Source organism: Eriocheir sinensis, unplaced genomic scaffold (assembly GCF_024679095.1).
Source record: "Eriocheir sinensis breed Jianghai 21 unplaced genomic scaffold, ASM2467909v1 Scaffold541, whole genome shotgun sequence".
NCBI lineage: Eukaryota > Metazoa > Arthropoda > Malacostraca > Decapoda > Varunidae > Eriocheir > Eriocheir sinensis.
Window position 1 is genome coordinate 290,055 of NW_026111878.1, and position 16,192 is coordinate 306,246.

At 44.9% G+C, this 16,192-nt stretch overlaps 1 protein-coding gene across 1 annotated transcript; it reads right to left on the bottom strand.

The window, feature by feature from the left end:
- Positions 1 to 7,976: 7,976 nt before the first annotated feature.
- Positions 7,977 to 15,794, bottom strand: LOC126993010 (uncharacterized). Its single transcript, XM_050851831.1, has 5 exons — positions 15,669 to 15,794; positions 14,032 to 14,144; positions 13,311 to 13,403; positions 9,288 to 9,400; positions 7,977 to 8,935 (listed from the first exon to the last, which is right to left on the bottom strand). The coding sequence occupies exons 2-5, from the start codon at positions 14,111 to 14,113 to the stop codon at positions 8,855 to 8,857; spliced, it is 369 nt and encodes a 122-aa protein (XP_050707788.1). The 5' UTR covers positions 14,114 to 14,144; positions 15,669 to 15,794; the 3' UTR covers positions 7,977 to 8,854.
- Positions 15,795 to 16,192: the final 398 nt, after the last annotated feature.

Sequence of the window (16,192 nt, forward strand, 5' to 3'; positions counted from 1 at the left end):
TTTGTAGACTAGAAGTTGGGATATCTGCCGTTTTTCTCTAGGGTTTATCGCGAGAGCGAGGATCTCTCTCTTATAATAGCTATCGTCATTCCGGGTTCCCCAAAATAGGTTTTTCAGAGATCAAAAAGTCACTCTGGTTTTAGGCTTAATAGTTTCCTACCCGTGTTTATGTTATTTCTGTATACCTGTGTGTGCTTATGTGTGTGTGGGGAGGGGGGTGGTCAAGGGTAAAACAAAACAAAACAAAAAATCATAATGGAAGAAAATATAGCTCCCTGATCACTGCCCCTATAAAAAGAGTTAGAAGAGTGGCCAAAAAAGAGGTCAATTTCGGAAGGAGAGGCGTCCCGATACTCTCCGCTTGAAAGAGTTCAACTCGTAAGCAGGAGGAAATACAGATGAAGAAAGATTGTTCCAGAGTTTGCCAGTTTAAGGAACGGAGGAGTAGAGATGACGCAGAGATTAGGAGAGAAGACAGTGGGCAGCGGGTGGCGGACGGTGATATCCTCCGTCCGCGCTCTGTGGTGTGGCTGGCTCTCGTTTCGTGCGACTCGCTCACATAACTATTGTGTAAAACTGTTAATATAGTTAAAATTCATCACACCTTTTAATGTCCCTGTGAGAGAGAGAACTAAAGTAAACTAAAGTGAACTTATAACGGCTACCGCTCGGCCACACACCTCACTTAACTAAAGGCTATTGTGTTATCTCACCTACTACAATCAACTTGTGAAGCTGGCCACGGTAACACCGGCCACTTAACACTTAACATCAACCACTTTAAAAGTAACACTTAAAAAGGGTAACAACCTCAGTCGGTTCTATACTTACCAACTTGGCGGAACCCAGATGTAGACTCAAGTACGTGGTACTTCGAGAGAGTTCCCTTTTCTCCAGCTCCAAGTGGGAGTTAGCTATCGTGCACTAGTCATGAAGGGTTCACAAAATGACGGTTTTGATCTCTGAAAAACCTATTTTTGGGAACCCGGAATGACTAGTGCACATTCCTTACTTCCCCCCCTCCTTCCCCTGAGAAGGTTCCTCCAGTCTCTGTCGAAGCGCATTGAAGGAATGAGGTGTGGGACTGGCGGCATCTTCCTCTACCTGTGGCCAGGTGGCGCTGCTGACGCCGTTCTCGATCGCTTCATTAGACTGTTCCACGTGTTATTCCTTCATTTTGCTGGTGCAGCCTAGACACTTTGTAGACTAGAAGTTGGGATATCTGCCGTTTTTCTCTATGTTTTATAGGATCCCTCTCTTGTAATAGCTATCGTCATTCCGGGTTCCACAAAATAGGTTTTCCGGAGATCACAAAACTCACTCTGGTTTTAGGCTTAATCAATAGTTTCCTACCCGTGTTTATGTTGTTTCTGTATACCTGTGTGTGTGTGTGTGTTTGTGGGGGGGTTCAAGGGCAAAAAAAAAAAAATCATAAGGGAATAAAATATAGCCCCCTGATCACTGCCCTTATAAAAAGAGTTAGAAGAGTGGCCAAACAAGAGGTCAATTTCGGAGAGGCATCCCGATACTCTCCGCTTGAAAGAGTTCAACTCATAAGCAGGAGGAAATACAGATGAAGAAAGATTGTTGCAGAGTTTGCCAGTGTAAGGAGCGGAGGAGTAGAGATGCTGGTTAACTCGTGCATAAGGGATTTGGACAGTATACGGATAAGCTTGATTAAACTCGTGTGCAGCGGGGCCGGGAGGGGGGAGGTATGCAGTAAACAAGTTCAAAAGAGCATATAACACTTTTTAGAAGCTGCTGGGGCACCTGAAGTATGGTGATAGCTCATTTTCTCTTTGGCAGACGTAGAGGATGGTTGTATTGCTCCTCGGCCTCTGCTGACGTACCACAAATCAAGATGTCCCATAACAGCCAAGGTCAAACACAAAAACGACACTGTGTTCGTTTAGACAAAGCAGACATGTGTCCTATCTTTAAGCAAGTGGATGATCTCCCAGAAAACCAACTTCCTACATACAAAGATGTTCTATCATGTGTTCTGTGGCATAAATATAAACTGCTTGAATCATCAAAGAGTCCTTCAGTTCACATGATATCTAAGTGTGTTGCAGAAAAGATAGTTAGCATTTACAGCCAGGAAAACATCCCCATAATCAGTCAGAAATGCATTGTTGACAAATTAGTAGCCTATCACAACAAATACAGGAACTTCCTGAAACCTTTCAAAGACCGAAAAAAAAAATGCCCAAGTTATGATAACAAAGTTAAAGAGTTCATCAGAGATGCTGCTAGATTATTTGAAGCAACAGCTTGCAGGTGCCCTGAATTCCAGTACTGTGCCTGTCCTCGACAGAAGAAAGTCCCCAAAATAGAACAAGAATTTGTAGAGGACCAAATAAATGAACGTAAAATGTTCATTGGAGGAGTGGACAACCGAACAACTGAAGCCATTAGGAGAAGGGAAGAAAGAGGAAATCAATATGCTGCAAGACCATCAGCCAGTTACAAGCATCAGGATGTCTTGTTCAAAGTGATACCTCGTCCTCAAATTTGACTGACTCGGAAGATGAATACACCCCTTCCAAGTACCAGCTCCATCATAGAAAACCAAAAGAAGGTGGAGCTGTGGGACAACAATGAAGAAATGAAAAAGAAAAAAAATAGAGAACAAAAACGTCTGTTCTCTTCTTTCCATGAGGTTTGTGACTGGGTTGGACTGTCTGATCGTGGTGCTGCATTACTATCTAGTGCAATCCTTGAAGATTTAGGGGTTATTACAAAAGAGGATCCTTCCAAAGTCATAGATAGGAACAAAGTACGGAGATCGAGGCAATCAAACGGACAAAATTTGACAAAGGATGCACATGGGAAAGTATAAGTTGCAGGCATCTACTTTGATGGAAGGAAAGATAAAACTCTTACTACTGAGAAGATTGGAAATAGTGACTATAGGAGAAAGGTAATTGAAGAGCAAATTGCTATAGTGGCTGAACCAGGTTCAGAATATCTAGGCCAGTATTCACCTGCCACTGGTTCTGCAAAGAGTATTGCCACTGAGCTAAAACAGTTTGCTAATAGAAAAAGAATTTCCACGGAAAACGTACTGGCGATTGGATGTGATGGTACAGCTGTAAATACCGGGAATAAATCTGGGGTGATTTGTCAAGTCGAGAAAAGCCTTGCTCACCCAGTTCATTGGTTCATTTATCAGCTCCATGGCAATGAGCTGTCACTACGTCACCTATTTGAAAAACTTGATGGTAAAACAAGTGGGCCATATGGCTTCGCAGGACCAATTGGGAAAAGCAATCTCTAACGGGACTGTTCCTGACACACTGTCAAGGAGAAATTCTGGAAACCTAAACCACTCCATATGGTTCACAACAGCCAATTGGATTCTCCGCCTGTATATTGGTACAAAACATCCTACAGAACAACGTAAAACACTTTTTTTTTTTCAACAAAGGAGACAGCTCAAGGGCACAAATACAAGAAACAATAATAAAAAAAAAAAGCCCGCTACTCGCTGCTCCTAAAAAAAGAATCGAAAGAAGTGGCCGAAATTTCGGGAGGAGTGGTGTCCTGATACCCTCCTCTTGAAAGAGTTCAAGTCGTAGGCAGGAGGAAATACAGATGAAGGAAGGCTGTTCCAGAGTCTACCAGCGCGAGGGATGAAACAGTGAAGATGTTGGTTAACTCTTGCATAAGGGGTTTGAATAGTATAGGGATGAGCATGAGTAGAAAGTCGTGTGCAGCGGGGCCGTGGAAGGGGGGGGAGGCATGCAGTTAGCAAGTTCAGAAGAGCAGTCAACGTGAAAATAGCGATAGAAGATAGATAGAGAGGCAACTTTAAGAGGTAGAAGACTATCAGTAGGAGGAGGAGAGCTGATGAGACGAAGAGCTTTAGACTCCACTCTGTCCAGAAGAACTGTGTGAATGGAGCCCCCCCACACGTGAGATGCATACTCCTTACGAGGGCGGACAAGGCCCCTTTATATGGATAGCAACTGTGCGGGGGAGAAGAACTGTCGGAGACGATACAGAACGCCCAACCTCGAGGAAGCTGATTTAGCGAGAGAGAAGATATGAAGTTTCCAGTTGAGATTTTGAGTTAAGGATAGACCGAGGATATCTAGTGTTGAAGAAGGTGACAGCTGAGTGTTGTCGATGAATAGGGGATAGGTGTTTGGAAGATTGTTACGAGCTGATAGGTGGATAAATTGAGTTTTTGAGGTATTGAAGGGCACAAGGTTCCTTCTACCCAAATCGGAAATGATAGCAAAGTCTGAGGTTAAGCGTTCTGCAGCCTCCAGTCTGGAGTCGTGTACTTCCTGTTGGGTTGGCCTTCTATTGAAAGAAGTTGAATAATGCAAAGTGGAGTCGTCGGCGTATGAGTGGACAGGACAGTTTGTTGTGGAAAGAAGATCATTAATGAATAACAAGAAGAGAGTGGGTGATAGGACAGAGCACTGTGGAACACCACTGTTGATAGGTTTAGGGGAAGAACAGTGACCGTCTACCACAGCAGAGATAGAACGGCCGGAAAGGAAACTGGATATAAAGGAACAGAGAGAAGGATAGAATCCGAAAGAGGGCAGATTAGAAAGCAAAGACCTGTGCCAGACTCTATCGAAGGCTTTCGATATGTCTAGCGCAACTGAGAAAGTTTCAACGAAACGGCTAAGAGAGGATGACCAAGAGTCAGTTAATAGAGCAAGAAGATCGGCAGTAGAACGCCCCTTGCAGAACCCATACTGGAGATCAGAATGATAGAAGGTTAGAAGTGTAAAGGTGTTTTTGAATATTCCAGTTAAGGATTGATTCAAAAGCTTTAGATTGACAGGAAAGTAAAGCTATAGGACGGTAGTTTTAGGGATTGGACCGGTCTGCCTTCTTAGGCACAGGCTGTACAAAATGTTGATAGGCAGAGACGAAAGAGTTTGTCAGCACGGAAGCACAGTTTTTATGGACAATAGGAGGCACTCCATCAAGTCCATAAGCCTTCTGAGAGTTGAGGCTAGAGAGGGCACATAAAACATCATTATGAAGAAACATAATAACAGGCATAAAGGAGTCAGAGGGGGGAATGGGTAGAAGGAATATGCCCAGAATCGTCCAGGGTGGAGTTGTTACAGAAAGTTTGAGCTAAAAGTTCAGCCTTAGAGACAGATGAGACGGCAGTGCTGCCATCAGGGTTAAGGAGAGGAGGGAAAGAGGAAGAAGTGAAATTGGAGGAGATATTTTTGGATAGATGCCAGAAGTCACGGGAAGAATTAGAAGAAGCAAGGTGTTGACATTTTCTATTTATGAAAGAAGTTTTTGTAAGTCGGAGAATAGATTTGGCATGATTCCGGGCTGAAATGTATAGATCAAAGTTAGTGGGAGTTCGAAGGTTCTGGAACCTTTTGTGAGCTGCCTTAGAGATAGATGAGACGGAAGTGTTTCCGTCAAGGTTAAGGAGAGGAGGGAAAGAGTATAAAGTGAAATTGGTGTAGATATTTTTGGCTAGGTGACAGAAGTCACGGAAAGAATTAGATAAAGCAAGGTGTTGACATTTTTTGTTGATGAAAGAGGTTTTGGTAAGTTGGAGAATAGATTTGGCACGATTCCGGGCTGAAATGTAAAGTTTGTGATTAGTAGGAGTGCAATGGCTCTGGAACCTTTTGTGAGCTGCCTGTCTATCTTTAATAGCACGAGAACAAGCCTGGCTAAACCAAGACTTTTTAGCATGAGGAGTAGAGAAAGAACGTAGGATGTTTGCCTCAATTCCAGAGACAATCACCTCTGTGATGCACTGGGCACACACAGAGGGGTCTCTCTCCTGGAAGCAGTAATCATTCAACGGGAAATCGGAAAAGTACTTCCTCAGGACGTCCCACCGAGCTGAGGCAAAATGCCAGAAGCATCGCCTCTTTGGTGGGTCCAGAGGAAGAACAGGAGCGATATGACAAGATACAGAAATAAGGTCGTGATCGGAGGAGGCCAACGAAGAGAACAGTTTGACAGAGTAAGCAGACGGGTTAGAGGTAAGGAAGAGGTCTAGTATGTTGGGCGTGTCTCCAAGACGGTAGGGAATACGTGTAGGGTGCTGAACCAACTGCTCTAGGTCGTTGAGGAGAGCAAAGTTGTAGACTTATCCACCAGGCTGGTCAGTGAAAGAGGATGAAAGCCAAAGCTGGTGGTGAACATTGAAATCTCCCAAGATGGAGATTTCAGTGAAGGGAGAGTAGGTCAAGATGTGCTCCACTTTAGAGTTCAAGTAGTCAAAGAATTTTACATAGTTAGGAGAGTTGGGTGAGAGATAAACAGCACATATGTATTTAGTAATAGTATGACAATGAAGTCTTAGCCAGATGGTGGAAAATTCAGAAGAGCCAAGGTCGTGGGCACGAAAGCAAGTTATGTCTTTGCGCACGTAGACGCAACATCCAGCTTTGGATTGATATTTAGGATAGAGATAGTAGGAGGGAACAGAGTAGAGATTGCTGTCAGTAGCCTCAGAGACCTGTGTTTCGGTGAGGAAGAGAAGGTGAGGTTTAGAGGAGGAGAGATGGTGCTCCACAGAATGAAAATTATGTATTCTAGATATCATGAAAATATGAAATAGAAACATATACAAGAAGTCATTGTGGTTAATGCTGTCTATATGTTTGTCAACAAATGATGAGCGATGGACCGACGGAGTGGATCATCCGTGCAGAGCGGCCGCTATTTCGCTGACGTCATTTTGAGGTCATTATTAACGTCGACGGATCCGTCAAAACAGAATAGTGGGAACCTCGCCTTACTCATTTCCCTCACCTCCTTCCTTTCCCTCCATCCCCTCCTTTCCTCCATTATTTTTTTCTCTCCCTCACCTTCCTTTACTTACACCCCTCTCTCCCTCTTATCACCTCCCTTACTCCTTACCTCCCTCCATCCCCTCCTTTCCTCCCTCATTCTCTCTCTCCTCCCTTTCACTCCATCCCCTCCTTTCTCTCCCTCTCCCCTCCCTTCTCTTTCATCTTCTCTCCTCCCTTACTCTTTATCTCCCTCTCCTTCCTTTTCCTCCTCTCCTCCCTTCCCAGTTCCCACCTCCCTCCTCCCTTACATTCTCTCCCTCTCCTCCCTTAATCTTTCTCAGTCACGTTGTTTTGTTTTGAGGTGAGTATTAGGAACAGCAGACACATTATAAATTAGGAACAGCAGACACATTATAAATTAGGAACAGCAGACACATTATACATTAGGAACAGCAGACACATTATAAATTAGGAACAGCAGACACATTATAAATTAGGAACAGCAGACACATTATAAATTAGGAACAGCAGACACATTATAAATTAGGAACAGCAGACACATTATAAATTAGGAACAGCAGACACATTATAAATTAGGAACAGCAGACACATTATACATTAGGAACAGCAGACACATTATAAATTAGGAACAGCAGACACATTATAAATTAGGAACAGCAGACACATTATAAATTAGGAACAGCAGACACGTTATAAATTAGGAACAGCAGACGCATTATACATTAGGAACAGCAGATACATTATATATTAGGAACAGCAGATACATTATATATTAGGAACAGCAGACACATTATAAATTAGGAACAGCAGACACATTATAAATTAGGAACAGCAGACACATTTAAAATTAGGAACAGCAGACACATTATAAATTAGGAACAGCAGACACATTTAAAATTAGGAACAGCAGACACATTATAAATTAGGAACAGCAGACACATTTAAAATTAGGAACAGCAGACACATTTAAAATTAGGAACAGCAGACACGTTATAAATTAGGAACAGCAGACGCATTATACATTAGGAACAGCAGACACATTTAAAATTAGGAACAGCAGACACATTTAAAATTAGGAACAGCAGACACATTTAAAATTAGGAACAGCAGAAGCATTATAAATTAGGAACAGCAGACGCATTTAAAATTAGGAAGAGTAATCACTTAAATTAACTTGAGAAACAAACAAAGATTAACATGATTCTGAGGGGAAGTAGGCACCCGTTTATTATATATATATATATATATACATGTCTGTACATCATCAAGACCCCAAGACCCAGACCAAGCATTCCTAAACGTATACTATAGTCGCAGCACATGAGTCTGAGGTCTTCGTTATCGTGCTCTGGCAACTTGCCATTACACATGCACACACACATACAGTTACATAATTAGCGACCTTGTTATTTTTTTTACAACAGAGGAGTGGCCGAAAGGTAGAGAAGAGCTGTGTGAGTAGAGCCGCCCACATACGTGCGATGGATACTCCATACGAGGGCGGACAAGGCCCCTGTATATGTAGAGCAACTGTGCGGGGGAGAAGAACTGGAGGACACGATACAGAACGCCCAACCTCGAGGAAGCTGATTTAGTGAAAGAAGAGTATGACGTTTCCAGTTAAGATTTTGAGTTAAGGACAGACCGAGGATATTTAGTTCTGAAGAATTATAAGGTGACAGCTGAGTGTAGTTGAAGAATAAGGGATAGGTGTTTGGAAGATTGTGTCGAGTTGAAAGGTGGATAAATTGGGTTTTTGAGGCATTGAAGGACACAAAAACCCAAAGTTTCCTTTTATCCCAATCGGAGATGATAGCAAGGTCTGAGGTTAAGGATTCTGCAGCCTCAGTCTTATAAACTAAAACAGATTTTTACGACAATTTCAATAATATGATTAATACTGACAAATGTGCCCTATGCGTAGACTATCATATAACATCGTATACGCCATGATACCACGATAATTCACACCTCAGTCTCGGGTGCCGCGACGAAAGCCAAGGCTGTTACACAGAGACGGCCTTGGCACAGCACCACTATAACTCCTCCTCTTCATCTCTCTCCTTTCCCTTCCCTCCTCTTCCTCCTCACTCAGGCTTAGTGATGCGGAAGACGAAGACGAGACCCTCCTTGTCACAGAAATAGTTTGGGACGATGCGCCGCTCCACCTGAAGGAATTATGACCATCATTTCAAATACGTGACCTTCTCCCCATGGCCAGCTCCTGCCAATCTCCTTATACCAGAGTGTCGTGACAGGCGCCCATACAGTGAACAGCCCCGCCAGACAGAAACCTCGATTAGAGTAAATGTTTTCTTGTACCAATGTTGCCAGATAGTTGTACTCAGCCTCTTATATTTACCAACTTCCGACCCCAAAACTGTCTCCTGGGGCTCAATAACTAGATTCATTTATATCTATCGTTAAAATAGTGAATTCCTGATGTTTCTTGGCAATAGTTCGGTGTCAAAAAACAGTAAATACTATGCTCTGAGTACGATAATCTGGCAACGGTGCTACCTTCTTCCACTTCCCGTCCGCCTCCAGCTGGTCCATGTAAGGCTCCAGCTTGTCCTTGTAGGAAGGCACGGTCTGTAGGTACTCATGGCGCATCACGATGATCACGAAGCCTCCTGGAGTACCGGAGAGGAGGAAATAAATTAATCAATGGGGCATACGCTAGGGGAGCGTCGTCTAGCCCACCCTAGGAAGACCGCCTCAAGGTTTACTCCAGGCAAATCTGAAGTCTCTATGTAGGCTCTTTCCCATCCTAAACGGCGCCTAAGTTCGCCTGTTTGAAAAGCCTCTCGTAAAAGTTGCTGGGATTACCATGAACTGTTTTGCGATCCTATAGTAGGAGTAGGTAGGAAGACCCCTACCGAACGGGCGTGACCTACTCTCGGTGAGGATATATGGGAAGCGAGGAGGGTGCTGAAGCCCTCCAAAGACCATGTCCTCACTAACCGTTTCCCTTTTGTCTCATCAACACCAGAGAGCAGTTCAGCATGCTCTCTAAAGACAGTTCCTCTCTCTTTCTACACCACACTACATTCACACAACACACACACCTTTTCACAAAATTGAAAATTCAAAATGGCGAAAAATAACAATGCCTCGGAGTCCCCGCCTGGGGGGGGACCATAAATTCCCCTTCTGGCTGCCGACTTGAGAGGTGTCCTGATAACTCCTTGAACCTCCTCCTTATCAATTTCTGCAACATTCGTGGTCTTCGTTCTAATTTTCATACTGTGGAACACCATCTCTCCTCCTCTAAACCTTATTTTCTCTTCCTCACCGAAACACAGGTTACTGAGGCTACTGACAGAAACTTCTACTCTGTTCCCTCCTACTATCTCTATCCTAAATTTTAATCCTAAGCTGGATGTTGCGCCTACGTGCGCAACGACATCACTTGCTCTCGTGCCCACGACCTTGACTCTTCTGAATTTTCCACCATCTGGCTAAGACTTCATTGTCATTCTATTACTAAATACATCTGTGCTGTTTATCTCTCACCTAACTCTACTAACTATGTAAAATTCTTTGACTATTTGAATTCTAAAGTGGAGCACATCTTGACCCACTCTCCCTTCGCTGAAATCTCCATCATGGGAGATTTGAATGTTCACCACCAGCTTTGGCTCTCATCCTCTTTCACAGACCAGCCTGGTGAACAAGCCTCCAACTTTGCTCTCCTCAACGACCTAGAGCAGTTGGTTCAGCACCCTACACGTATTCCCGACCGTTTTGGAGACAGGCCCAACATTCTAGACCTCTTCCTTACCTCTAATCCTTTTGCTTACTCTGTCAAACTGTTCTCTCCGTTGGGTTCCTCCGACCATAACCTTATTTCTGTTTCCTGTCCTATCGCTCCTGTACATCCTCTGGACCCACCGAAGAGGCGATGCTTCTGGCATTTTGCTTCAGCTCGGTGGGATGACCTTGTTATAGTAATTGCAGTATATCAATGGAAAAAAGAACACGACAGATAGATCACGCCACCTTGTAGGAATGTTAGCTGTCAGTGTTTACCATCTCAGTTTGTATACAAAGCATTTCATCAAGCTTAGAGGTCACCTTGACATACGTGACCAATTGTAACTTCATTATTTTCCACTCTGTAAATCGTCACTCCTTCGAGAGAGCTCGCACGACACACACCTAGCGTCTCGTCTCTCTCACCCACGCTACGCTGTATCTTAGGGTAAGAATATATTTCTTCTAAGACAGCAAGAGTTTCCCTTCACGCCCGCAAGTCCCCGCAACCAAGCGTTACACCGTTACAACCTGAGGATGTACTTTTCCGATTTCCTGTGGAATGATTACTGCCTCCAGGAGAGAGACCCCTCTGTGTGTGCCCAGCGCATCTCAGAGGTGATTGTCTCTGGAATGGAGGCATACATTCCACGTTCTTTTTTTACTCCTCATACTAAAAATCCTTGGTTTAATCGTGCTTCTTCTCGTGCTATTAAAGATAGAGAGGCAGCTCACAAAAAGTTCCAGAGCCTTCGAACTCCCGCTAACTATGGCTTTTAAATTTATTCTATTATCTGACTTTCGAAAACTGCTTTAATCAATAGAAAATGTCAACACCTTGCTTCTTCTAATTCTTCTCGTGACTTCTGGCATTGAGCCAAAAATGTCTCCTCCAATTTCACTTCTTACTCTTTCCCTCCTTTCCTTAACCCTGACGGCAGCACTGCCGTCTCATCTGTCTCTAAGGCTCAAACTTTCTGTAAGAACTCCACCCTGGACGATTCTGGGCATATTCCTCCTACTCACCCCCCTCTGACTCCTTTATGCCCGTTATTAAGATTCTTCCAAATGATGTTTTCTATGCCCTCTCTGGCCTCAACTCTCAGAAGGCTTATGGACCTGATGGAGTCTCTTATTGTCCTTAAAAACTATGCTTCCGTGCTGACACCCTGCCTGGTCAAACTCTTTCGTCTCTGCCTATCAATATCTACCTATCCTTCCTGCTGGAAGTATGCCTTTGTACAGCCTGTGCCTAAGAAGGGTGACCGTTCCAATGCCTCAAACTACCGCCCTATAGCTTTACTTTCATGTATATCTAAAGGTTTTGAATCAATCCTTAACCGGAAGATTCAAAAGCACCTTTCCACTTCCAACCTTCTATCTGATCGCCAGTATGGGTTCCGCAATGGACGTTCTACTGGCGATCTTCTTGCTCTCTTAACTGACTCTTGGTCATCCTCTTTAAGCCATTTCGGTGAAACTTTCTCAGTTGTGCTAGACATATCGAAAGCCTTCGATAGAGTCTGGCACAAGTTTTTGCTTTCTAAACTGCCCTCTTTCAGATTCTATCCCTCTCTCTGTTCCTTTATCTCCAGTTTCCTTTCCGGCCGTTGTATCTCTGCGGTGGTAGACGGTCACTGTTCTTCCCCTAAACCTATCAACAGTTGGGTTCCACAGGGCTCTGTCCTATCAGCCACTCTCTTGTTATTCATCAATGATCTTCTTTCAATAACAAACTGTCCTGTCCACTCATACGCCGACGACTCCACTCTGCATTATTCAACTTCTTTCAATAGAAGCCCATCCCAACAGGAAGTACACGCCTCCAGACTGGAGGCTGCAGAACGCTTAACCTCACACCTTGCAATCATTTCCGATTGGGGTAGAAGAAACCTTGTGTCCTTCAATGCCTCAAAAACTCAATTTCCCCACCTATCAACTCGACACAATCTTCCAAACACCTATCCGCTATTCTTCAACAACACTCAGCTGTCACCTTCTTCAACACTAAATATCCTCGGTCTATTCTTAACTCAAAATCTCAACTGGAAACTTCATATTTCCACTCTCGCTAAATCAGCTTCCTTGAGGTTGGGCGTTCCGTATCGTCTCCTCCAGTTCTTCTCCTCAGCACAGTTGCTATCCATATACAGGGGCCTTGTCCGCCCTCGTATGGAGTATGCATCTCACGTGTGGGGGGGAGGGTGCTCCACTCACACAGCTTTTCTGGACAGCGTGAAGTCTAAGGCTCTTCGTCTCATCAGCTCTCCTTCCAACTGATAGTTTTCTACCTCTTAAATTCCGTCGCGATGTTGCCTCTCTTTTTATCTTCTATCGCTATTTTCACGCTGACTGCTCTTCTGAACTTGCTAACTGAATGCCTCCTTCCTTCCCGCGGCCCTGCTGCACACGACTTTCTACTTATGCTCATCCCTATACTGTCCAAACCCCTTGTGCAAGATTTAACCAGCATCTTCACTCTTTCATCCCTCACGCTGGTAAACTCTGGAACAATCTTCCTTCATCTGTATTTCCTCCTGCCTACGACTTGAACTCATTCAAGAGGAAAATATCAGGACACCTCTCCTCCCGAAATTGACCTCTCTTTCGGCCACCTCTTTTGATTTTCTTTTTCTCAGGAGCAGCGAGTAGCGGGCTTTTTTTTATATTATTGTTTTTTTTTTGTGCCATTGAGCTGTCTCCTTTTTTGTAAAAACACTTTCACACTCACACTCACTCACGCACGCACGCACGCACGCAGGCACGCAGGCTCACTTACTCACTCACCGTCCTTTGCGACGCGCACAACGTCGTCGAGGCCACTGAGTGGGATGTGACCTTCGCCCATACCGCCCGAGGTGACCACCAGGTCGTATGTGTCTGAGAGAGAGAGAGAGAGAGAGAGAGAGAGAGAGAGAGAGAGAGAGAGAGAGAGAGAGAGAGAGAGAGAGAGAGAGAGATGTAAAAGAAAAATACGTATATTAATCTTTACATATGAAACAACAACAATAACAATAATTCCACTCACACAACTCTCCTGGACAGAGTGGAGTCTAAGGCTCCTCGTCTCATCAGCTCTCCTCCTCTTACTGACAACCTTTTAGCTCTTAATTAAATTCCGCCGTTATGTTGCCTCTTTTTCTATCTTCTATCGATATCTTCATGATGATTGCTCTTCTGAACTTGCTAACTGCATGCCTCCCTCCCTCCCTCGGCCCCGCTGCACACGACTTTCTACTCATGCTCATCCCTATACTATCCAAAACCCTTATGCAAGAGGTAAACTCTGGAACAACCTTCCTTCGTCTGTATTTCCCCCTGTCTATGACTTGACTTATTTCAAGAAGAGTGTATCAAGACACCTCTCCTCTCGAAATTGACCTCTCTTTTGGCTACTCTTTACTTTTATCTTTTGTGGGAGCGGCGAGTAGCAGGCTTTTTTTTGTACTCTTTTTGTTGCCCTTGAGCCGTGTCCTTTGATGTAAAAAAAAAAAAAAACTACTAATACCTTTGGGCACGGTGGAGTGTCCGCTGCCGAAAAACTCCAGGAAGTCGTTGGTATAGATGCCAGTCTCCCGTTGCTTCATCATGCCCTCCGACGGGTCCACAGCGTCTATGTGCCTGTGGGAGTGGATGTAGTAGTTGTAGTAGTAGCAGTAGTAGAAGTTATAGTAGTAGTAGTAGTTGTTGGGAATCAGTAAATTTACCCTACCCAACAGTTAGGTCACTCGCAAAGTGAATAACGCACCCGTCAGACAATCCCAAAGAAACAAGTGCTTACCAGCTATTAGGTGGTGAAGGTATCCAACAAGCACCTCCAGACAGCCGAACAAATAATAATCCTACCGGATCCGTGTAGTAAAATCTATCTGTCTCAAATAACTGCTGGGGGCACTTAGCTGAGAAGCGGGTTTCAAAAGATATTGTTGTCTCTGAAGTCTCGTTGCCGGGTGTAGTATCCCTCAGTCAGGTAATATAAGGCACACTGCGTCCGAGTTAATGGGTGGGCTGCAGTGCCTTGGTCTTTACTTTGTGAAGGCCGGTGGTGGAGTGAGAGAAAACCAACCACATGGCTCTGAAGCGATATTTTTAATTTCTCTCGCCAGATGGTGTGGCTTTCCTCTCTGTTTCCATCGGTTAAATTATCCTTGCTCTTTAATTTTAATTCAGCAAGAACAATTAGTTATTATTTCATGAAAGGAAACACTTCACTATTATTATTCCTTTCATGGTAAATATGGTTAGTCTTCAGGCAGTGAATAAGTTAATTCTGTCTCGGTTTGGGAGCCGATGACCGAAGTATTTAAGTACCATCCAAGGCTTATTTGAGCTCAGACGATACTCATAGTTGGCTTGAACTCTCGGCCCGAGACTAGTTCCATAAGGGAAATAGTTCATTTGTCTAGTCCCCCGGTTAACTGGCCAAATTCCTAACATAGTATAGTCTATCGATTTTAACTTGAGCCCTTGGGCGCGACACAAGGATTCCCCACGAGACCGCGCTGGTGCCACATCACTCCATTACTCTCCTCAGAGAGGGTGGCTACCTCTCTCTCTCTCTCTCTCTCTCTCTCTCTCTCTCTCTGCATGGCTGCGCAGGGCGCGAGAGTGATATCTACTTCATTTGTCCATTGTGGCGTAACGTTGAATGGTGCGGCCTGGCGCCTGTTGCCACGGTCCGTCAGGCGGCAACGTTGCATGAGCCACGTTGCCAAGTGATATGTAAGGTTTACTGAGTCGTTGTCTTTCCCTCTAATCCCAAGCCATTCATAACAGCACGCAGTCGTATTATGAATGTATGTAAATTCCATAAATAGATAACGTACAGACTAACAGTGAGACAGAACGTCATGCGCAGGTCATCGCTAGATCTGTAAACAATGGGGGTTTCCCCGGACCAAGCTTCAGGGCTCAATTTTAAGTTAGAGTCGATGGACTATAGTAATGCCGCTCCTGCCCGCTCCCAGTTCCCACCCAGCGGCCCTGCCTCTACACAAGCTGCTGTAATTTCCAACACATCATCTTCATCTCTTGGCGCTGGACTCGTGTTGAGGCTGAAGCACTGGCAGGCAGGAGGCAGTGGACTGGAGGATATTTAAGTATGGTGACCGGACATTCCCCTGTCTGCGGCCCTGCGGCACCCACCTGAAGCCTTCCCGGTGGAGTTCGCGGCCCACGCAGCCCGTCCCGGCGGCCACGTCCAGCACCCTGGCCTTGGCTCGCCGCTCCGGGGGTACCCAACGCAGCGCCTCCTCCAGCGTGATGGCGGGGCCACGGTACTCGCCTTTCCAGATCATCTAAGGGGACGGGGAAGTGGGTGATTACAGGTGCGTACCCCAGGGGCCGCATCACTTCACTCCCGGACCTCACGGAGTAGTCGCCGGTTTAACGCAAAATCATTCCAGCGATACCCCATGATTCTGTGTAGGCACTTGGTACCGAAGGCATCTCTCTCTCTCTCTCTCTCTCTCTCTCTCTCTCTCTCTCTCTCTCTCTCTCTCTCTCACCATCTCCTCGTAGTTCTCGGACCACTCGTCGTAGCCGGCCGCCATCTCCTCCGGCGTGACCCCGGCCTGTGGACGTTCGCGATCACCCTCATTGCCACGTCGCCCGACTGCCGCCCTCAGACATTATCCTGCAGCAGGGAAGAGACGGAGAACCACAGGCAG

Coding starts and splice junctions, on each gene's coding strand:
- LOC126993010 (XM_050851831.1), bottom strand. CDS start 14,113: ATGATGAAGCAACGGGAGACTGGCATCTATACCAACGACTTCCTGGAG. Junction 13,404..14,031: donor ACACTCCACCGTGCCCAAAG/GTATTAGTAGTT, acceptor TCTCTCTCTCAG/ACACATACGACCTGGTGGTC. Junction 8,936..9,287: donor CGGACGGGAAGTGGAAGAAG/GTAGCACCGTTG, acceptor TAATTCCTTCAG/GTGGAGCGGCGCATCGTCCC.